At 42.6% G+C, this 25,119-nt stretch overlaps 1 protein-coding gene across 2 annotated transcripts in view; it reads left to right on the forward strand.

Moving 5' to 3' along the window:
• Nucleotides 1-2,394: 2,394 nt before the first annotated feature.
• The window catches only part of LOC311104216 (uncharacterized protein), a 56,539-nt gene continuing 33,814 nt past the window's right edge, over nt 2,395-25,119 (forward strand). Inside the window, exons 1-3 of one of the 2 annotated variants that reach the window (XM_084145953.1) lie at nt 2,395-2,880; nt 11,697-11,880; nt 14,158-15,958. In XM_084145953.1, the coding sequence (XP_084002079.1) occupies nt 2,872-2,880; nt 11,697-11,880; nt 14,158-15,488 (1,524 nt within the window). In that variant the 5' untranslated portion in view covers nt 2,395-2,871 and the 3' untranslated portion in view covers nt 15,489-15,958. Of the gene's footprint in view, nt 2,881-11,696; nt 11,881-14,157; nt 15,959-25,119 lie in introns of those variants that run through there. The other variant, XM_084145952.1, reaches the window with a different exon arrangement.

Genomic DNA, 25,119 nt, shown 5'->3' on the forward strand with positions numbered 1-25,119 from the left:
GTGGAGAAGGCGTCTGATATGATGTGGAAGGAGGGGTTGTTAATCAAGCTTGATATTATGGGGGTAGGAGGAAGAACGTACAACTGGATAAAGGATTTCCTGTTTGGAAGGGCTATCCAGGTGAGGGTGGGGATTTTGTGGCCATTTACACAGATGGTTCAAAAGATCCAAAGACAGGATGTACTGGGTCAGCATTTGTAGTGCAGGAATGTGGGGTGGAAGTCAGGAAACGTATTACAGATCATCTGTCTGTATATACGGCAGAGCTGATGGCCATACTGTTGGCCTTGCAGTGGGTGGAGGAAGTCAAACAAGACAGAGTAGTTATTTGCTCTGATTCATGTGCAGTGGTAATGAGTCTCCAGTCATTTAGCTCACGTAGCAGACAAGACCTGCTTTATGAGGGGCTACAAACCCATGGCACGATTAAACAGATGGGTATACAGATACGATTTTTCTTGGGTCCCAGCCCATGTGGGGGTGGAAGGGAACGAGGCAGTAGATGAACTGGCTAAACAAGCACTTAGTAGTGGGGATGTTGATGTTGATGTTTCAATCAGCAAGGCAGAGGCACAAAGACTGATATATACAGTGATGGTGCAGAGATGGCAGGAGCAGTGGAATAGAGATATACTAAAGGAAGGCATTTATTTCAAGTACAGAGGAAAGTCGGGGAGGACGACAGGAAGGGACAGAAGAGAGGAGGCTATTGTTACAAGATTAAGGGTGAGACACAGCCAGTTGAATAAGACATTAAATGTGATAGGAAAGTGATTATTGTCAGGAAACAGAGACCGTGGAGCATGTATTGCTGCAGTGTGGGCAGTATCAGGGGGAAAGAGAGGATGAGATCTAGTATGAGGGAGAAGGGGATACAGGAAATTAGTTTAGAGTATATTAAGTAGAACGTCATTAGATATAGTCTCAAATATTTTATATTTTTTAAGAGTAACAGGGCTGGCAGGCAGACTTTAGTTTCTCCCTGTCTCTGGCTCACAGTCCTGTACAGTAGGTGGCGGTAATGCACCATAACGTTGGATGAAAACTGCCGATAAACCCCACTGAGGAAGAAGACTACCTCCTTCCAGCAGTGTGTAGCAGGGAGATTCCTAGATGTGAGAAGTGTGCAGGAGGACCTGAGACAAAGGAATGTGTAGTATTGATGGAAAAGGTTGTGTGTGTAAACTGTAGGGGTACTCATGGTGCTGGAGATCAGAGGTGTCCGGTGAGAGAAAGACAGGTTGAGGTTGCCAGGATCAGAGTAGTGCAGAAGGTGTTGTATGCTGAGGCAGTGGAGAGAGGTCAATAGAGAGTGACTGCTTTGCTTTATCTTGGCCAGGTCGCAGTTGTACTGGTAACTGGCTTACCTGGTTAAATAAAGGTGAAATAAAAATACAAATAAAATAAAAGTGATAAGAATAACATGCCATGGTTGTCAACTGACCAGCAGGAATAGAACGTAATTCACCGTGGATAGATGTTGTGGTGGCATCTGCAGAGAAGTACTTGGGTTTACATTATTTTACTGCAGAGTTACAAGGTGTTTTGAACAATAATATCCCGTCCTCTCAGGCTGCTGGCCTGGTGTAGGATCAGATGGCCAAAGTAGTGGAATAATGATGAGGTTTTAACGGGTTTAGGGTTAGTTGGTTTTCCCTCACTAACTTTAAGCATCAGTTGTCAGAGCAGCTTACCGATCACTGCACCTGTACACAGCCAATCTGTAATTAGCCCACCCAAATACCTCATCCCCATATTGTTATTTATTTTGCTTATTTGCACCCCATTATCTCTATTTGCACATCAACTTCTGCATTTCTATCATTCCAGTGTTAATAATAATAATAATAATAATAATATGCCATTTAGCAGACGCTTTTATCCAAAGCGACTTACAGTCATGCGCGCATACATTTTTTTGGTGTATGGGTGGTCCCGGGGATCGAACCCACTACCTTGGCGTTACAAGCGCCGTGCTCTACCAGCTGAGCTAGAGAGGACCAAATTGTATTTATTTTGTACTATGGCCTATTTATTGCCTTTCCTCCATAACTTGTAACGTATAACAATTTTTCTATTGTGTTATTGACTGAACGTTTTGTTTATCCCATATGTAACTCTGTTGTTGTTGTTTTTATCGTGATGCTTTGCTTTATCTTGGCCAAGTCGCAGTTGTAAATGAGAAGTTGTTCTCAACTGGCTTACCTGATTTAATAAAGGTGAAATAAAAATAAATGAAAAAATGAATTAATACTACAGAATAGTAGGCAGACACACAGCCACTTCCCTAGGTGGCGGCATGCACCTTATAACAATTGTTTGCGGATCGGAAAATAACAAAGAAGAAGAAGCCCACTTCCTTCAGTCTCCTCTATTCCGTGAAGCGGAAGAAGTATACAGCCACTGACTACTGCGGAGGTTGCATTGCTTTTAATGCCTCATGGCCAGTTTTACTGTTTCGCTGCACAGATAGCGCTGCTGTAATCAGTCTGGTATTTTATAAGCTACCCTTACTGGGCCTCAGTAAATTATTACTATCTGGACTCTCGATGAGGATGTTGTTCCAAGTGGCTATCGGGTAGAGGTAGAGGTAGACGATAACAGATATCAGGATGCTTGGTGAATGGGGTGTTGAACGTTTCATTGACTCTAGTAGATCAGGTAAAATCTTACCCAGGATCTTTCTGAAGTACGATTAGCCTACATTAGACGTTTATTTGTCACAACTGAAATCGAGTTTCGATATTTAAAAGGACGTTTGATTGCTCTGGTCTAGTTGTGACAAAGAAAGTAACTAGTGTGGGCTAGCTACAGATTTACTCTTGAGGTTTTTTTATTTGAAGAAACGCTGAAGAAAGAATAGCTTCCACGATGGATCAGGTAAGTTTGGTTTACTTTTCTTAACAGTATGCCTACTGTGGTGTATAACATGTCTAGGCCTAGTTTTCATCATCTGGTGGTAATAAACAGTATATTTTGTCCTTCAGTAAAGTAGCCTACTAGCCTATCGCACACAAATTGATACAAGGCAATGCGCAACGAGCAGCTAAAGTCAGAACCATGGAGAAATAGTGAGTCCAAGCCTACACCTTGCAGTAGGGGTGTTGGTAAAATGACCAGGGCAGCCAATCCAGAAAATGAGCCATTTTACAACCTATTTGTTGTGATAATTGCGTTGTTTGTTCTATAACCTGCTAGTTCATATGCCTTGACACAGCCGAGACAAGAAGACAGTGGCAGAATAAATTCAACCACACCTTTTTTTTCAATCATAAAACCAGAGAGGAACATCTGTCTGGTTGAGTATATAAAACATGTTGCATGTAACAAACAGTTACGTGACCTACAGAATGGTCAAGCAAGTTAATGTTTTCGGGCCTACTAAACAACTTGATTTAGAATTACTGTAAGTAGCAAAGAAAATAATACTAATAATATGCCATTTAGCAGACGCTTTTATCCAAAGCGACTTAGTCATGTGTGCATACATTTTTACGTATGGGAAAACAGGCGCTGCCTCCACTATTCAAGCACCATTTCAACTTCATCATCTAATCACCTATGCTTAGTCTACAACAGTGACAACTAAAATATACCAAGTTTTATCATTGGAATGAGATACAAAACGAGGCAACGGTGTGCTTTAGGACCATGCAGACGCCTCCGAGCGGTCGGGTAGGCTGTTTGGAGTGTTTATCCGACTGGAATAAACAATTCAATAATTAAGTCCCCCCCCCCCCAATTCTAAAACCAAAGTTGCGCCCCTGCCAAAAACGATTTAGTCTGATCAACCTACGCTAAATATGTGTATCCATGGTACTGATTTCTGTGTGCGTGCAAGTAGAAAAATAACATGTTGACTCACCCAACTTGTAGAGAAATGTAAATTCCATCCTCCTCTGTCATACAGTACACGCTTTTATTTATTTTTTGGCCTAGGCTACCTGGCTAAGATGCTTGCACGCTAGCCTAGTGTTATGATGATTTGTGATACAAGATTCATGAATGTATGGAGAAATCATAAGCTGTATGTGGACAGAGAACAAGGATAAGCCATGTGTTATGTCGGTCACAAGGGAGTACTAGAAGGTCAGTGTGCCAAGATAGATTGGGGGGCCACTGTTGCTAATTTTAGGATTGGTGCGTGATGGATTGGCCTGGCTAGGGTGCCACCCGACAACAAGGAGAGGAATGATATGTAGGAAGTGAGTGGCAGTTAGTAATAGTTAGCAACTGGGTACGATAAAAGTTGTTTGGAAGGGCATTATATAAGTTGAAAGATGTGGTAAGGAAGTCAGTCATATGATGAGGCAAAGCATATTCCTCTTATTATGTGATCCAGTACTGAAATAAATGTAAATCAAACTTCCATCTGTGTCAACTGCTCTCTTACATCCTGAACTTCTCAATACCAGAAACTCATCATAACACCTAGTAACTTCCATTCATGGCCAACGATGCACCAGGCCAGCTAGTTAATGGCCCCTTTTCAAATTATTACTCTTTTTGAGAAGTAATTGTGAGATGCTCATCTCACTCCACAATGTCCCCCCCAAAAAAAAATTTGGACAATTATTATTTTATATTTGGTTTTAGATTCCATTATATTCTATTCGTTAGTCTTCAGTATTTTCTGCGACTACTTCGCTAAAAGTATTGCGTCTGATTAAAACGGCACTATAGTTTCCATAAAGTGACCATTTGAATAAGTTTTTAGGTGCAACAGTTTTTATTTCTGTCCATTTAAGAACCAACAATGTGCTACCTTTTTGTAGCATTTCTGACAATGCTAACTTAATTTCAGCCAAATCTTAGTTCTATCTAACTTGGTCAGCAACTTGGATGCTTGGCAACAATACAGCTGCTATTAGCTAACGTTAGCTTGCTTGTCCAATGTCCAGCAGCTAGCCTCTTTAGCTAGCTAACACCAGTCAGCTGAAAGTAGCTAGCTAACAAACAGGCAAAGAATGGTAGCTAGCTGTAATTGTTCATGGAAGGTTTGTTACACAAATAACTTCTGCCATTAGCTAGTTAGAACCAGACAACATCGACACAGAAGCTAGCTAATGATAGCTAGTTAACGTCCAAATGCCAGTCGTACATTTTTGTTCAAAACATAGCTACATTAGTTCAAAAACCAAATTGTCATGCTGCTACCTTACAATGCATGCAATGCAATGGACTTTTCCAACACTAGCTAGCTATCTACTCCATAGAACAAGCTATGCTAAGAGCTAGCTACAGTTGAAGTCAGAAGTTTACATACACTTTAGCCAAATACATTTAAACTCAGTTTTTCACAATTCCTGACATTTAATCCTAGTAAAAATGCCCTGTTTTAGGTCAGTTAGGATCACCACTTTATTTTAAGAATGTGAAATGTCAGAATAATAGTAGAGAGAATGATTTAGTTCAGCTTTTAATTCTTTCAGCACATTCCCAGTGGGTCAGAAGTTTACATACACTCAATTTTGGCCCATTCCTCTTGGCAGAGCTGGTGTAACTGAGTCAGGTTTGTAGGCCTTCTTGCTCGCACACGCTTTTTCAGTTCTGCCCACAAATGTTCTATAGGATTGTGGTCAGGGCTTTGTGATGGCCACTCCAATACCTTGACTTTGTTGTCCTTAAGCCATTTTGCCACAACTTTGAAAGTATGCTTGGCGTCATTGTCCATTTGGAAGACCCATTTGCGACCAAGCTTTAACTTCCTGACTGACGTTTTTAGATGTTGCTTCAATATATCCACATTTTTCCTTCCTCATGATGCCATCTATTTTTTGAAGTGCACCGGTCCCTCCTGCAGCAAAGCACCCCCACAGCATGATGCTGCCATGGTGTTCTTCGGCTTGCAAGCTTTCCCCTTTTTCCTCCAAACATAACGATGGTCATTATGGCCAAACAGTTCTATTTTTGTTTCATCAGACCAGAGGACATTTGTCCAGAAAGTACGATCTTTGTCCCCATGTGCAGTTGCATACCGTAGTCTGGTTTTTTATGGCAGTTTTGGAGCAGTGGCTTCTTCCTTGCTGTGCGGCCTTTCAGGTTATGTCGATATAGGACTTGTTTTACTGTGGATATAGATATTTTTGTACCTGTTTCCTCCAGCATCTTCACAAGGTCCTTTGCTGTTGTTCTGGGATTGATTTGCACTTTTCGACCAAAGTACGTTCATCTCTAGGAGACAGAACGCGTCTCCTTCCTGAGCGGTATGACGGCTGCGTGGTCCCATGGTGTCTATACTTGTGTACTATTGTATGTACAGATGAACGTTGTACCTTCAGGCATTTGGAAATTGCTCCCAAGGATGAACCAGACTTGTGGAGGTGTACAATGTTTTCTTCTGAGGTCTAGGCTGATTTCTTTTAATTTTCCCATGATGTCAAGCAAAGAGGCACTGAGTTTGAAGGTAGGCATTGAAATACATCCACAGGTACACCTCCAATTGACTCAAATGATGTCAATTAGCCTATCAGAAGCTTCTAAAGCCATGATATAATTTTCTGGAATTTTCCAAGCTGTTTAACGGCACAGTCAACTTAGTGTATGTAAACTTCTGACCCACTGGAATCATGATACAGTGAATTATAAGTTAAATAATCTGTCATGCACAAAGTAGATGTCTTAACTGACTTGCCAAACTATAGTTTGTTAACAAGAACTTTGGAGTGGTTGAAAAACTAGTTTTAATGACTCCAACCTAAATGTATGTAAACTTCCGACTTCAACTGTATATTTCACTGTCAGACAGGACACAACTCAAACTGTATCTGAGAAAACAAATACACATGTAAACATCACGTTGTGCAGTGAACAAATCCATGTTGTCTAGCATCAGGACAAACTCACCAGTTTCAAAAATCCAGAATAAATTCAAGTATGCGCCTTCTCCTGTCTTCTTTACATTTTAATTCAAATCTATTTAGATCAACAGTGCCAAACTAACAATTCTGCCAATTGACCGGCTTGATTGTTTTTACAGCTTTGATCTGGATGCTGGACTAGCTTGATTGTTTTTACAGCTTTGATCTGGATGCTGGACTAGCCCATATTTTGGATATTTGTTAAATATTTTATCTCAATTACATGTATTGCTAAAACAATGGTTTAAGAAAATACAGGCAGGCACCACATTACACAAGACAAAACCGCTCGGTCAATTAATTATGATGGTCTTGTAAGGATAAAAGCAAAGCTTGCTTTCATATACACTGAACAAAAATATAAACGCATCATGTAAAGTGTTGGTTTCATGAGCTGAAATAAAAAATCCCAGAAATGTTCCATACGCACAAAAAGCTTATCTCAAATGTTTTGCACAAATTTGATTACATCCCTGTTAGTGAGCATTTCTCCTTTGCAAGATAATTCATCCAACCACATTGGGCTCGGGACAATAGAAGGTGAATCTAAAATGTGCAGTTTTGTCACACAACATATTGCCACGTCTCCAAGTTTTGAGGGAGCGTGCATTTGTCATGCTGACTGCAAGAACATCCACCGCAGTTGTTGGCAGAGAATTTATTGTTCATTTCTCTACCATATGCCGCCTCCAACGTCGATTTAGAGAATTTGGCAGTACGTCCAATCAGGCCTCACAATTGCAGACCATGTATATGGTATCGTGTGGGCGAGCGGTTTGCTGATGTCAAGATTGTGAACAGAGTGCCCCATGGTGGGGTTATGGTATGGGCAGGCCTAAGCTATGGACAATGAACACCATTGCATTTTATCGATTGGCAATTTGAATGCACAAATATACTGCAAGATCTTGAGGCCCATTTTGTTTTATGGTAGCTGTAACCAACAGATGCATATCTGTATTCCCAGTCATGTGAAATCCATAGATTAGGGCCTAATGAAGTTATTTCAATTGAATGATTTCTTCATATGAAGTAAAAACTTTGAAATTGTTGCATGTTGCGTTTTTATATTTTTGTTCAGTATAATTTAAAATAAAAGCTTGAAAAGGTAGTGGAATGGGATTAGTGTGGTGTGTGTGTGTGAAGGATCATTGTATGCATTAAGAATCACAGTGTAGGAGCACCTCCTCTAAGAGTCGGAATTGGGCTTTTTGAGAATGCTTGACTCATAAGCAACCTGCATAAACATTGTTTAAAGTACAATAGACCAACATAGCTACTGTAGGAGCATGGGTGGAGTAGGGATTGTGGTGCTCATGGGAATGTCCTTTTTCAGTTTCAGACCAATGCCTACTTTTCACTTAAAACAGTTTTACTATAAAATAGATGTCTTGACTGTGATAAGGGCACAGGAATATGTGTCTACTAAATTGCATAGCGACTGTAAATTATGCTACATTAAAGGCAGACTCAGCTAAATGACGCCACAAGTAGCACTGCAGATATTGCAATGAGTGAAATGCAAGACTTCGCTCTCACTCAGTCACACACAGTATCTGCACATATGAAAGGGTACGCTTCACGCTGTTCCAGGATGCTAGCCATGGGACCAAAACAGTGGAGAAGTTTAGCCTCGCGCTTCAACGTTCTTGGTTATTGCGTAAATTAACCCACTATGCTATTTACTTTGTGCATCTAGCCTACGTCATATTGCTGAGTCTACCTTTAAACTCAGAATATGCTATTCTGTTCTTTGGAATGTTTTTTGTGCTTAAAGATTTATTAGACTGTTTAAAATGTAGACAAATTGCGTCATTGTTGGATTCTTCTTGGATAGGCCTACCTCAAATCCCGGCAGTGTGTTAACTTAATTTAAAATATTTTACTTAATAAATAACTTAGTATGTGAAGACCCTGGTCCTTCCCCAACCAGCAGTGCAGCCACCAGTCCCAGGGGTCCCCTCAAGGAGGTATCGTGACAGACAGTTGTAGGGTACATTGCTTTATAAAATAAGCAACAACCGCCTACACCAATTCCAGAGTTGAATTTAATCATATCAATTTGTTGTATTTTAAAGTGTTAAATAATGTTATGGTGTTAAATAATGTTTTATAGTGTTCAATAATGGTAGGCCTACATCAAAGTTAATTTTTTTATCTGCAGGAACAGTTGCACCAATGGTCCTCACACTAGCTCCACTTCTGCATAGATACAATGTTAAGGAATCCCTCATTATCTTTCCTTCCTCCCAAAGTGTGCACTTGTTCACTTCCCTTCACTGATTTTAAAGGAAATTACTGGTACAGTGTAGGGAAAAAGTATTTAGTCAGCCACCAATTGTGCAAGTTCTCCCACTTAAAAAGATGAGAGAAGCCTGTAATTTTCATCATAGGTACACTTCAACTATGACGGACAAATTTAGGAAAAAAAATCCAGAAAATCACATTGTAGGATTATTTATGAATTTATTTGCAAATTATGGTGGAAAATAAGTATTTGGTCACCTACAAACAAGCAAGATTTCTGGCTCTCACAGAACTGTAACTTCTTCTTTAAGAGGCTCCTCTGTCCTCCACTCGTTACCTGTATTAATGGCACCTGTTTGAACTTGTTATCAGTATAAAAGACACCTGTCCACAACCTCAAACAGTCACACTCCAAACTCCACTATGGCCAAGACCAAAGAGCTGTCAAAGGACACCAGAAACAAAATTGTAGACCTGCACCAGGCTGGGAAGACTGAATCTGCAATAGGTAAGCAGCTTGGTTTGAAGAAATCAACTGTGGGAGCAATTATTAGGAAATGGAAGACATACAAGACCACTGATAATCTCCCTCGATCTGGGGCTCCACGCAAGATCTCACCCCGTGGGGTCAAAATGATCACAAGAACGGTGAGCAAAAATCCCAGAACCACACGGGGGGACCTAGTGAATGACCTGCAGAGAGCTGGGACCAAAGTAACAAAGCCTACCATCAGTAACACACTACGCCGCCAGGGACTCAAATCCTGCAGTGACAGACGTGTCCCCCTGCTTAAGCCAGTACATGTCCAGACCCGTCTGAAGTTTGCTAGAGTGCATTTGGATGATCCAGAAGAGGATTGGGAGAATGTCATATGGTCAGATGAAACCAAAATAGAACTTTTTGGTAAAAACTCAACTCGTCGTGTTTGGAGGACAAAGAATGCTGAGTTGCATCCAAAGAACACCATACCTACTGTGAAGCATGGGGGTGGAAACATCATGCTTTGGGGCTGTTTTTCTGCAAAGGGACCAGGACGACTGATCCGTGTAAAGGAAAGAATGAATGGGGCCATGTATCGTGAGATTTTGAGTGAAAACCTCCTTCCATCAGCAAGGGCATTGAAGATGAAACGTGGCTGGGTCTTTCAGCATGACAATGATCCCAAACACACCGCCCGGGCAACGAAGGAGTGGCTTCGTAAGAAGCATTTCAAGGTCCTGGAGTGGCCTAGCCAATCTTTGGAGGGAGTTGAAAGTCTGTGTTGCCCAGCGACAGCCCCAAAACATCACTGCTCTAGAGGAGATCATGGAGGAATGGGCCAAAATACCAGCAACAGTGTGTGAAAACCTTGTGAAGACTTACAGAAAACGTTTGACCTGTGTCATTGCCAACAAAGGGTGTATAACAAAGTATTGAGAAACGTTTGTTATTGACCAAATACTTATTTTCCACCATAATTTGCAAATAAATTCATAAAAAATCCTACAATGTGATTTTCTGGATTTTTTTTCTCATTTTGTCAGTCATAGTTGACGTGTACCTATGATGAAAATTACAGGCCTCTCTCATCTTTTTAAGTGGGAGAACTTGCACAATTGGTGGCTGACTAAATACTTTTTTTCCCCCATTGTATAAAACATATGGTGGATAATCCCACTATCCCATTACTTTTCTGTTAGTTGCGATTTTCACAAGTATGTGGTAAGTTTTCACAACTCTCAGCACAAAAATAGGTTTCAAAACTCTTAGGCCATTTTCAATTGATGACTTTTGAAAATATTTTCATGTCATTTGTTAACAAAACATTTAACTATAATTTCATCAAACTGCTAAACTGAACTACAAAAAAAAAAAAAAAAAAAACTACGAAGACAAAATTGTATAGTGTCTAGTTTACGTACAGTTTGAAAACTGTATGAATTGACATTAAATGAATTTAGGTTGGAAGGTAAAACCAAATAATTTATGGATATGGCTGTAAAAACTACATTATCCTTCTTCAGCCAGTGTGCTTCTATACAGTAGGGCAAAGTGGGTCACTGTGCTACCATTTGAAATGATGGTGTAGTATACAATGCACTGCTGAAATACTTGGGTGGTAAATTACAGTTTATTCCACTCATTATCTGAATATTGTTATACTGTGAGCTGATTTTAAATGATGATGCTGTTACAGTAACAAGTCACATAGAAAAGTGGATCTTGAGTAATGTTGCATGGAGCAGAAATTGCACCAGGCTACACCAATACCTTTTTCCAGTAGGCTCATGTAGTGTATAAGGATACTGAAACTATAACTGACATTTTTCTCAACATGATCCAATAGTGGGATAATGAGTAGCAGTAGTTCAGGTGTTTACGTTTTTCCTCACTGGTTATTTGAACAAATCACGATTTCGCAGGTGTTAGCATCTTTCAAAAAGTGATTTGATAAAAACTGTACATTTCTGGAAAGTAGTGAACGATTGCACACTTCAAGAGAAAGGACATATTTTAAGGATGCACCCAATCAATCAGAGATTTAGAAGACAGTAATTAAATGTTTGGTCTAATAATATTCTATGTACAATACTTCCTGTGGTCACCAGGACAGAGCTAGCCCATCCCCCTTCACCCTGCCAGAGTCCCCTGGTCACAACTCTCCTGGTAGAGCCTTACTGCTGGGTCTGAAGAGGGTGTCTGTGTGGCTGGTCGACTGCAGGAAAACACCAGGGCAGAGTGGAACTGTAAGAGAAGGACACGAGGAGGGTGATGGAGATTTGATTTCATCAAGTAAGAACAATGGGGTGTGTGGATTAGACTACAATCTGCTTCTGAAACTTCTGTTAATTGATTTATAAACAGTAAAACACTCAATGGCCAGTTAATTGTCGATCCAATTTTGTGAATGGAGGGGGGTGTACCTAATCAACTGGCCACTGAGTGTACAGTGAGGGAAAAAACTATTTGATCCCCTGCTGATTTTGTTCTTTTGCCCACTGACAAAGAAATGATCAGTCTATAATTTTAATGGTAGGTTTATTTGAACAGTGAGAGACAGAATAACAACAACAAAAAATTCAGAAAAACGCATGTCAAAAATGTTATAAAATGATTTGCATTTTAATGAGGGAAATAAGTATTTGACCCCTCAGCAAAACATGACTTAGTACTTGGTGGCAAAACCCTTGTTGGCAATCACAGAGGTCAGACGTTTCTTGTAGTTGGCCACCAGGTTTGAACACATCTCAGAAAGGAATTTTGTTCCACTCCTCTTTGCAGATCTTCTCCAAGTCATTAAGGTTTCGAGGCTGATGTTTGGCAACTCGAACCTTCAGCTCCCTCCACAGATTTTCTATGGGATTAAGGTCTGGAGACTGGCTAGGCCACTTCAGGACCTTAATGTGCTTCTTCTTGAGCCACTCCTTTGTTGCCTTGGCCGTGTGTTTTGGGTCATTGACATGCTGGAATGTTGTTCTGTCCCCTTAGCAGAAAAACACCCCCAAAGCATAATGTTTTCACCTTCATGTTTGACGGTGGGGATGGTGTTCTTGGGGTCATAGGCAGCATTCCTCCTCCGCCAAACAAGTTGAGTTGATGCCAAAGAGCTCGATTTTGGTCTCATCTGACCACAACACTTTCACCCAGTTCTCCTCTGAATCATTCAGATGTTCATTGGCAAACATCAGACGGCTCTGTATATGTGCTTTTTTGAGCAGGGGGACCTTGCGGGTGCTGCAGGATTTCAGTCCTTCACGGCATAGTGTGTTACCAATTGTTTTCTTGGTGACTATGGTCCCAGCTGCCTTGAGATCATTGACAAGAATCTCCTGTGTAGTTCTGGGCTGATTCCTCACCGTTCTCATGATCATTGCAACTCCACAAGGTGAGATCTTGCATGGAGACCAAGGCTGAGGGAGATTGATAGTTCTTTTCTGTTTCTTCCATTTGCGAATAATCGCACCAACTGTTGTCACCTTCTCATCAAGCTGCTTGGCGATGGTCTTGTAGCCCGTTCCAGCCTTGTGTAGGTCTACAATCTTGTCCCTGACATCCTTGGAGAGCTCTTTGGTCTTGGACATGGTGGAGAGTTTGGAATCTGATTGATTGATTGCTTCTGTGGACAGGTTGTCTTTTATACAGGTAACAAACTGAGATTAGGAGCACTCCCTTTAAGAGTGTGCTCCTAATCTCAGCTCGTTACCTGTATAAAAGACACCTGGGAGCCAGAAATCTTTCTGATTGAGAGGGGGTGAAATACTTATAAATTGATTTGCATTTTAATGAGAGAAATAACATTTTTGACATGTGTTTTTCTGGATTTTTTTGTTGTTATTCTGTCTCTCACTGTTCAAGTAAACCTACCATTTAAAATTATAGACTGATCATTTCTTTGTCAGTGGGCAAACGTACAAAATCAGCAGGGGATCAAAAACTTTTTTCCCTCACTGTATGTGTCACGATCGTCGAAGGAGGAGGACCAAGGCGCAGCGTGGAATGCAAACATATTTTATTTTAAAAGTATCACACGAACAAAACAACAAACGATAACGTGACGTCCTCGGTCTAACACAAACCAACACGGAACAAGATCCCACAAAGAACAGATGAAAACAGCCTACCTAAGTATGGCTCCCAGTCAGAGACAACGAGCAACAGCTGCCTCTGATTGGGAACCAACCTGCCCAACATAGATCTATACGATCTAGAACAGAAACCAAAACATAGAAAACACAACATATAAGCTACACAGTGAAAACTAAACATAGAAAATCCACACCCTGGCTCAACATTTCAGAGTCCCCAGAGCCAGGGCGTGACAGTATGATGATAAGGGCGGCAGGTAATCTAGTGGTTAAGAGCGTTGGGCCACAAATTAAAAGGTTGTTGGTTTGGATCTCTGAGCCGTCTAGGTGGAAAAACTTGAGCAAGGTACTTAACCCTAAATGCTCATTTAAGTCGCTCTGGATAAAAGCGTCTGCTAAATAACACATTTATGAACATTGTTATAGTATTTGTTTATGGACCCATATTTCCTAAACCTAGTTATTCAATGTCTTTGTTTCACAGGGGACACTCCAAACCGTCGTTCTCTCAGTGGGAGGGGCTTATCATCTGGGGAGCCTCAACCACATCATGTTGCTGACGAGACAGAGAAGAGTCTCTCCAGATCAGAACATCTCAAGAAACACCAGCAGAGAGGTACAAGGAAGAAACCTCACCACTGGTCCTCTGACTGTGGGAAGAGTTTCCGAAGCCGGAGTGGAATCATTATTCAACAGCGGATTAACAACAGAGAGAAACCGTACTGCTGCTCTCATTGTGGGATGAGTTTCGCTGCCTCTCAAACCTTAAAATTTCATCAGAGAATTCATACAGGGGAGAGGCCTTACCCCTGCGTTGATTGTGGGAAATGCTTTGCTTTAGCTTGCTCCCTGACTATACACCAGCGCATACACACAGGAGAGAAGCCTTATAGCTGTGATCAGTGTGGGAAGAGCTTCAGTCAATCAGGGAGCCTGAATTCACACCTGCGAACACACACTGGAGAGAAACCTTATAGCTGTGATCAGTGTGGGAAGAGCTTTTCTCGATCAGTACATCTGACTAGACACCAGCGCATACATACAGGAGAGAAGCCTTATAGCTGTGATCAGTGTGGGAAAAGCTTTTCTCGATCATTACATCTGACTAGCCACCAGCGCATACACACAGGAGAGAAGCCTTATAGCTGTTATCAGTGTGGGAAGAGCTTCAGTCATTCAGGCCAACTGACTAGACACCAGCGCATACATACAGGAGAGAAGCCTTATAGCTGTGGTCAGTGTGGGAAGAGCTTTTCTCGATCAGTACATCTGACTTGCCACCAGCGCATACACACAGGAGAGAAGCCTTATAGCTGTGGTCAGTGTGGGAAGAGCTTCAGGCATTCAGGGAGCCTGAAATCACATCAGCGAATACACACTGGAGAGAAGCCTTATAGCTGTGATCAGTGTTGGAAGAGCTTCAGTGATTCAGGCCAACTGACTAGACACCTGCAAACACACACAGGAGAGAAGCCTTATAGCTGTCATCAGTGTGGGAAGGGCTTTTCTCGATCAGTACCTCTGACTATACACCTGCGAACACACACTGGAGAGAAGCCTTATCGCTGTGGTCAGTGTGGGAAGAGCTTCAATCAATTTGGGCATCTGAATTCACACCAGCGAACACACACTGGAGAGAAACCTTATAGCTGTGATCAGTGTGGGAAGAGCTTTGCTCAATCAGGCCAGCTGACTATACACCTGCGCATACACACAGGAGAGAAGCCTTATAGCTGTGATCAGTGTGGAAAGGGCTTTGCTCGATCAGGCCAGCTGACTGTACACCAGCGAACACACACTAGAGAGAACCCTTAGATAGGTATATGTGGGAAGAGCTTTGTTAATTTAGGGCCAATGAGAAAATACCAAAAAGCACAAACATGACGTATTTCATATCCCTCCTATCCAGCACTGGTTCCAGATCCCTAAATAAAGGATCAATAGAAAACATCTAGTGAACAGTCATATCCATCTCCCATTCTTAAACAGTTGACTTAGTCTGATCACCATGGTAACGTCTCTGGAACATAATATGCAGCTCTGATCAACGATCATTTCTCCCCTGTGTCTATGTAATATCATACATTGTGATCTAAATGGATAAATGTTATCATAGAAAATGTCATAGTGAACCTGTGTGTGTTGGGGGGGATGTTGATAATTGTATCTTCTTTCATATACTCATGATACTATTATTATTAAATGTCATTATGTAGAATAATGTTTCAACAATAGGTGTATATTCATGTTTTCAATTGATCAATGAATTAAATCCATTATCTTCCAAACAAGAAGTTATCACTTTAATTTGATATTTTTATAATAATTATCTAAATTGATTAAAACTAATCAATGATACATTGGGTAATAATATCCATGAGGTCAAGGCAAAAACTATGTATGCTGTGTCTTGTAACAGCGGTTAATATAATAACTTTTAGATTTCTAATGTAATAATAACGGTAAATGTAATAACTTGTTGGTTAATATAAACAATGATAAAATGTTTAATTGTTATAGTAATAACTTTTTACACATAATTTAATAAGTTACGTTATCAGGTAACAACGTTTTTGATGAATAACGTATTAACTTCAACCGATCATGTAATTACACCTAAATAATTTTTTTCCCCAATGTACCTAGTTGAGGCCTATGGGATTTCCGTTGAAGAGGTAAGGGAGGAGGATGGTACATGTGATCTGCATACCATATTAATACCAATTGACATACCTTTGTATGCCTCCTCGTCTATGTACAGTGGGGGGGAAAAGTATTTAGTCAGCCACCAATTGTGCAAGTTCTCCCACTTAAAAAGTTGAGAGCGGCCTGTAATTTTCATCATAGGTACACGTGAACTATGACAGACAAAATAAGAATTCTTTTTCCAGAAAATCACATTGTAGGATTTTTTATGATTTTTTTTGCAAATTATGGTGGAAAATAAGTATTTGGTCAATGACAAAAGTTTCTCAAAACTTTGTTTTATACCCTTTGTTGGCAATGACACAGGTCAAACGTTTTCTGTAAGTCTACACAAGGTTTTCACACACTGTTGCTGGTATTTTGGCCCATTCCACCATGCAGATCTCCTCTAGAGCAGTGATGTTTTGGGGCTGTCGCTGGGCAACACAGACTTTCAACTCCCTCCAAAGATGTTCTATGGGGTTGAGATCTAGAGACTGGCTAGGCCACTCCAGGACCTTGAAATGCTTCTTACGACGCCACTCCTTCGTTGCCCTGGCTGTGTATTTGGGATCATTGTCATGCTGAAAGACCCAGCCACGCTTAATCTTCAATGCCCTTGCTGATGAAAGGAGATTTTCTCTCAAAATCTCACGATACATGGCCCCATTCATTCTTTCCTTTACACGGATCAGTCATCCTGGTCCCTTTGCCGAAAAACAGCCCCAAAGTATGATGTTTCCACCCCCATGCTTCACAGTAGGTATGGTCTTCTTTGGATGCAATTCAGCATTCTTTGTCCTCCAAACACAACGAGTTGAGCTTTTACCAAAAAGTTATATTTTGGTTTCATCTGACCATATGACATTCTCCCAATACTCTTCTGGATCATCCAAATGCACTCTAGCAAACTTCAGACGGGCCTGGACATGTACTGGCTTAAGCAGGGGGACACGTCTGGCACTGCAGGATTTGAGTCCCTGGCGGCATAGTGTGTTACTGATGGTAGGCTTTGTTACTTTGGTCCCAGCTCTCTGCAGGTCATTCACTAGGTCCCCCCGTGTGGTTCTGGGATTTTTGCTCACCGTTCTTGTGATCATTTTGACCCCACGGGGTGAGATCTTGCGTGGAGCCCCAGATCGAGGGAGATTATCAGTGGTCTTGTATGTCTTCCATTTCCTAATAATTGCTCCCACAGTTGATTTCTTCAAACCAAGCTGCTTACCTATTGCAGATTCAGTCTTCCCAGCCTGGTGCAGGTCTACAATTTTGTTTCTGGTGTCCTTTGACAGCTCTTTGGTCTTGGCCATAGTGGAGTTTGGAGTGTGACTGTTTGAGGTTGTGGACAGGTGTCTTGTATACTCATAACAAGTTCAAACAGGTGCCATTAATACAGGTAACGAGTGGAGGACAGAGGAGCCTCTTAAAGAATAAGTTACAGGTCTTTGAGAGCCAGAAATCTTGCTTGTTTGTAGGTGACCAAATACTTATTTTCCACCATAATTTGCAAATAAATCCTACAATGTGATTTTCTGGATTTTTTTTCTAAATTTGTCTGTCATAGTTGACGTGTACCTATGATGAAAATTACAGGCCTCATCTTTTTAAGTGGGAGAACTTGCACAATTGGTGGCTGACTAAATACTTTTTTTCTCCACTGTACCTGCAGACACAGACACAAAGGTGAGCAGTTCAGTCATCTGCACCCAATACAGCAAGCCATATTCTTATCGCCTACATATTCTTACATCTTTGATGATGTAAAGATTAGTCTCCTTAGTGGTGCAGTGGTCTAAGGCACTGAATCGCAGTGCTAACTGTGCCACTAGATCCTGGTTCGAATCCAGGTTCTGTCGCAGCCGGCCGCGACCGGGAGACTCATGGGCGGCGCACAATTGGCCCAGCGTCGTCCAGGGTAGGGGAGGGAATGGCCGGCAGGGATGTAGCTCAGTTGATAGAGCATGGCGTTTGCAACGCCAGGGTTGTGGGTTTGATTCCCACGGGGGGCCAGTATAAAAAAATATATGTATTCACTAACTGTAAGTCGCTCTGGATAAGAGCGTCTGCTAAATGACTAAAATGTAAATGTAAATGATTGATATCCATTTAATTGTGTCCATTTTCTGTTTTAGAAAGATTTGCACAAATATGAAAAGATAGATGGTATCATCATCAAACAATATCAATTTAGATCATACAAGGGTCAAACTTTACCTTAAATTGAGGAGATCATTACATTTTTCAGTTAAGTGCCTGCACCTGCAGTCCTTTCCAATCCAAATGTTTCAGTTGGGCAGTTAGCTTCCTGCAAGAACGTCCACCAACTAAGGAGGTTCCTGATTAACCCCACCTCCTATGGGGTTCTTGGAATAACCTTTTGGGGGCGATTTTCAGTGACAAGAACCTTAAGGTTCTTCGAAGATCTTAGAAGAACCCTTGTTGAACCACTAATTTTTAGAGTGTATGACAATGTCAGCATACAGGTTATTGCTCATGTATACCCTTTAATCATATATCATTGGAAAGATTGTATTCATAGCTATCCAGCAGACATATTTTCAGAATGTTCAGATCAACAGAAATTGGATCTTCGACCTCTAGAATACATATCAGAATTGCCTGTTAAATTGTACATTTTAAACTGTGTTTGACAAGTGGTTCTGAAAGCCCCACTACCCACCCCATCATGGGCTACCACTTCCACCCTGACCACCACTCCAAGGAGAGTCAGAGAGGTCACTACACGGCTCAGAGGACACAAACCTATGCACTTGTACTCGTACACAAACACACACTTTAATAATCAAATTGTATTGGTCGCATTCACACACAGTGCCTTGCAAAAGTATTCAGCCCCCTTGGTGTTTTTCCTGTAATTTAAATGGATTTTTATTTGGATTTCATGTAACGGACATACACAAAATAGTCCAAATTGGTGAAGTGAAATGAAAAAAATAACTTGTTTCAAAATATTCTAAAACTATTTCACCCCCTTTGCTATGAAGCCCCTAAATAAGATGTTGTAAACCCAATTACCTTCAGAAGTCACATAATTAGTTAAATAAAGGCCACCTGTGTGCAATCTAAGTGTCACATGATCTGTCACATGATCTCAGTATATCTACACCTGTTCTGAAAGGCCCCAGAGTCTGCAACACCACTAAGCAAGGGGCACCACCAAGCATGCGGCACCATGAAGACCAAGGAGCTCTCCAAACAGTTCAGGGACAAAGTTGTGGAGAAGTACAGATCAGGGTTGGGTTCTAAAAAAATATCAGACACTTTGAACATCCCACGGAGCACCATTAAATCCATTATTAAAAAATGGAAAGAATATGGCTCCACAACAAACCTGCCAAGAGAGGGCCGCCCACCAAAATTCACGGACCAGGCAAGGAGGGCATTAATCAGAGAGGCAACAAATGAGACCAAAGATAACCCTGAAGGAGCTGCAAAGCTCCACAGCGGAGATCTGTAAATAGGACCACTTTAAGCCATACACTCCACAGAGCTGGGCTTTACGGAAGACTGGCCGGAAAAAAGCGATTGCTTAAAGAAATAAATAAGCAAACACGTTTGGTGTTCGCCAGAAGACATATGGGAGACTCTCCAAACAAACTTCTTTCTCCCCTCTCTCTCCAGATAAAATCTTGTGACTTGTGACGGCAGGCCGCCCAACAACCTGCCCGCTTGACCCTATCCCCTCCTCTCTTCTCCAGACCATCTCCGGTGACCTTCTCCCTTACCTCACCTCGCTGATCAACTCATCCTTGACCGCTGGCTATGTCCCTTCCGTCTTCAAGAGAGCGAGAGTTGCACCCCTTCTCAAAAAACCAACACTCGATCCCTCTGATGTCAACAACTACAGACCAGTATCCCTTCTTTCTTTTCTCTCCAAAACTATTGAGCGTGCCGTCTTTAGCCAACTCTCTTGCTATCTCTCTCAGAATGACCTTCTTGATCCAAACCAGTCAGGTTTCAAGACTGGTCATTCAACTGAGACTGCTCTTCTCTGTGTCACAGAGGCTCTCCGCACTGCTAAAGCTAACTCTCTCTCCTCTGCTCTTGTCCTTCTAGACCTGTCTGCTGCCTTTGACACTGTGAACCATCAGATCCTCCTCTCCACCCTCTCCGAGCTGGGCATCTCCGGCGCGGCTCACTCTTGGATTGCGTCCTACCTGACCGGTCGCTCCTACCAAGTGGCGTGGCGAGAAGCTGTCTCCGCACCACGTGCTCTCACCACTGGTGTCCCCCAGGGCTCAGTTCTAGGCCCTCTCCTATTCTCGCTATACACCAAGTCACTTGGCTCTGGCATATCCTCACATGGCCTCTCCTATCATTGCTACGCTGATGACACACAACTAATCTTCTCCTTTCCCTCTTCTGATAACCAGGTGGCGAATCGCATCTCTGCATGTCTGGCAGACATATCAGTATGGATGACGGATCACCACCTCAAGCTGAACCTCGGCAAGACGGAGCTGCTCTTCCTCCCGGGGAAGGACTGCCCGTTCCATGATCTCGCCATCACGGTTGACAACTCCGTTGTGTCCTCCTCCCAGAGTGCGAAGAGCCTTGGCGTGACCCTGGACAACACCCTGTCGTTCTCCGCTAACATCAAGGCGGTGACCCGATCCTGTAGGTTCATGCTCTACAACATTCGGAGAGTACGACCCTGCCTTACACAGGAAGCGGCACAGGTCCTAATCCAGGCACTTGTCATCTCCCGTCTGGATTACTGCAACTCGCTGTTGGCTGGGCTCCCTACCTGTGCCATTAAACCCCTACAACTCATCCAGAATGCCGCAGCCCGTCTGGTGTTCAACCTTCCCAAGTTCTCTCACGTCACCCCGCTCCTCCGCACACTCCACTGGCTTCCAGTTGAAGCTCGCATCTGCTACAAGACCATGGTGCTTGCCTACGGAGCTGTGAGGGGAACGGCACCTCCGTACCTTCAGGCTCTGATCAGTCCCTACACCCAAACAAGGGCACTGCGTTCATCCACCTCTGGCCTGCTGGCTCCCCTACCTCTGCGGAAGCATAGTTCCCGCTCAGCCCAGTCAAAACTGTTCGCTGCTCTGGCACCCCAATGGTGGAGCAAGCTCCCTCACGACGCCAGGACAGCGGAGTCACTCACCACCTTCCGGAGACATTTGAAACCCCACCTCTTTAAGGAATACCTGGGATAGGATAAAGTAATCCTTCTACCCCCCCCCCAAAAAAAAAAAAAAACATTGTAAATTGGTTATCCCACTGGCTATAAGGTGAATGCACCTATTTGTAAGTCGCTCTGGATAAGAGCGTCTGTTAAATGACGTAAATGTAAAAATATGGAAGAAGGTATTCCCGACTATAACATTTTCCGTCTAGATAGAACTGCCAAAGGGGGTGGAGTTGCAATCTACTGTAGAGATAGCCTGCAGAGCTCTATCATACTATCCAGGTCTGTGCCCAAACAGTTTGAGCTTCTACTTCTAAAAATCCACCTTTCCAGAAATAAGTCTCTCACTGTTGCCGCTTGCTACAGACCCCCCTCAGCCCCCAGCTGTGCCCTGGACACCATATGTGAATTGATTGCCCCCCATTTATCCTCAGAGTTTGTACTGCTTGGTGACCTAAATTGGGATATGCTTAATACCCCAGCCATCCTACAATCCAAGCTAGATGCCCTCAACCTCACGCAAATTATCAACGAACCTACCAGGTACAACCCTAAATCCGTAAACATGGGTACCCTCATAGATATGATCCTGACTAACATACCCTCTAAATACACCTCAGCTGTCTTCAACCAGGATCTCAGCGATCACTGCCTTATTGCCTGCGTCCGTAACGGGTCCGCGGTCAAACGACCACCCCTCATCACTGTCAAACGCTCCCTAAAACACTTTAGCGAGCAGGCCTTCCTAATTGACCTGGCCCAGGTATCCTGGATGGATATAGATCTCATTTCGTCAGTAGAGGATGCCTGGTTGTTCCTTAAAAGTAATTTCCTCTCAATCTTAAATAAACATTCCTGGGAGCACTTCCTCCCAGCTGCCCACTGCACTGAGGCTAGGAAACACTATCACCACCGATAAATCTACAATAATCGAGAATTTCAACAAGCATTTTGCTACACCTGGCCATGCTTTCCATCTGGCTACCACTACCCCGGCCACCAACTCTGCACCCTCTGCTGCAACTTGCCCATGCCCCCCCCGCTTCTCCTTCACACAAATTCAGACAGCTGATGTTTTGAAAGCGCTGCAAAATCTGGACCCCTACAAATCAGCTGGGCTAGACAATCTGGACCCTTTCTTTCTAAAACTAGCCGCCGAAATTGTCGCAACCCCTATTACTATTCTGTTCAACCTCTCTTTCATAACGTCTGAGATCCCCAGAGATTGGAAATATGCCGCGGTCATCCCCCTCTTCAAAGGGGGTGACACTCTAGATCCAAACTGCTACAGACCTATATCCATCCTGCTCTGCCTTTCGAAAGTATTTGAAAGCCAAGTTAACAAACAGATCACCGACCATTTCGAATACCACCGTACCTTCTCCGCTATGCAATCCGGTTTCCGAGCTGGTCATGGGTGCACTTCAGCCACGCTCAAGGTCCTAAACGATATTATAACCGCGATTGATAATAGACAGTACTGTGCAGCCGTCTTCATCGACCTGGCCAAGGCTTTCGACTCTGTCAACCACCGCATTCTTATTGGCAGACTAAATAGCCTTGGTTTCTCAAATGACTGCCTCGCCTGGTTCACCAACTACTTCTCAGATAGAGTTCAGTGTGTCAAATCTGAGGGCCTGTTGTCTGGACTTATGGCAGTCTCTATGGGGGTGCCACAGGGTTCAATTCTTGGGCCGACACTTCTCTGTGTATATCAATGATGTCGCTCTTGCTGCTGGTGACTCTCAGATCCACCTCTACGCAGACAACACCATTTTGTATACATCTGGCCCTTCATTGGACACTGTGTTAACAAACCTCCAAACGAGCTTCAATGCCATACAACAGTCCTTCAGTAGCCTCCAACTGCTCTTAAACACTAGTAAAACTAAATGCATGCTTTTCAACCGAACGCTGCTGGCACCCGCCCACCCGACTAGAATCACCACTCTCGACGGGTCTGACCTAGAGTATGTGGACAACTACAAATACCTAGGTGTCTGGTTAGACTGTAAACTCAACTTCCAGACTCACATAAAGAATCTCCAATCCAAAGTTAAATCTAGAATCGGCTTCCTATTTCGCAACAAAGCCTCCTTCACTCATGCTGCCAAACATGCCCTCGTAAAACTGACTATCCTACCGATCCTTGACTTCGGTGATGTCATTTACAAAATAGCCTCCAACACTCTACTCAGCAAACTGGATGTAGTCTATCACAGTGCCATCCGTTTTGTCTCCAAAGCCCCATACACTACCCACCACTGTGACCTGTACGCTCTTGTTGGCTGGTCCTCACTACATGTTCGTCGTCAAACCCACTGGCTCCAGGCCATCTATAAATCACTACTAGGCAAATCCCCGCCTTATCTTAGCTCATTGGTCACCATAGCAGCACCCACCCGTAGTCTGCGCTCCAGCAGGTATATCTCACTGGTCATTCCCAAAGCCAACACCTCCTTTGGCCGCCATTCCTTCCAGTTCTCTGCTGCCAATGACTGGAAAGAATTGCAAAAATCTCTGAAGCTGGAGACTCTTATCTCCCTCAATAACTTTAAGCATCAGTTGTCAGAGCACCTTACCGATCACTGCACCTGTACACAGCCCATCTGAAATTAGCCCACCCAACTACCTCATCCCTATAGTTATTTATTTTGCTCTTTTGCACCCCAGTATCTCTATTTGCACATAATTTCTTGCACATCTAGCATTCCAGTGTTAATACTATTGTAATTATTTTGCACTATAGCCTATTTATTGCCTTACCTCCATAACTTGCTACATTTGCACACACTGTATATATATATTTTCTGTTGTATTTTTGACTTTATGTTTTTTACCCCATATGTAACTCTGTGTTGTTTTTATTGCACTGCTTTGCTTTATCTTGGCCAGGTCGCAGTTGTAAATGAGAACCTGTTCTCAACTGGCTTACCTGGTTAAATAAAGGTGAAATAAAAATAAAAAATAAAAAAGGTACTCTGGTCAGATGACACTAAAATTGAGCTTTTTGGCCATCAAAGAAAACACTATGTCTGTCGCAAACCCAACAACTCTCATCACCCCGAGATCACCATCCCCACAGTGAAGCATGTTGGTGGCAACATCATGCTGTGGGGATGTTTTTAATCGGCAGGGAAACTGGTCACAATTGAAGGAATGATGGATGGTGCTAAATACAGGGAAATTATTGAGGGAAACCTGTTTCAGTCTTCCAGAGATTTGAGACTGGGACGGAGGTTTACCTTCCAGCAGGACAATGACCCTATGCATACTGCTAAAGCTACACTTGAGTGGTTTAAGGGGAAACATTTAAATGTCTTGGTATGGCCTAGTCAAAGCCCAGACAGTACTGCTGCTCTATGTGGGGGAAGAGGCACATCTCTGCAGGGCGTCTTAAAGAACACCAAATAATCCATATAGGAGAGAAACCTTACAGATGCTCACAGTGTGGGAAGAGTTTTGCTCTATCTAGCGCCTTAAAATCTCATCTGAGAATCCATACAGGAGAGAAACCGTACTGCTGCTCTCTGTGTGGGAAGAGTTTTACTGTATCTACTACCTTAAAATCTCATCTGAGAATTCATATAGGCGAGAGGC

The sequence above is a fragment of the Coregonus lavaretus genome (genome assembly GCF_964263955.1).
Source record: "Coregonus lavaretus genome assembly, chromosome: 28".
NCBI lineage: Eukaryota > Metazoa > Chordata > Actinopteri > Salmoniformes > Salmonidae > Coregonus > Coregonus lavaretus.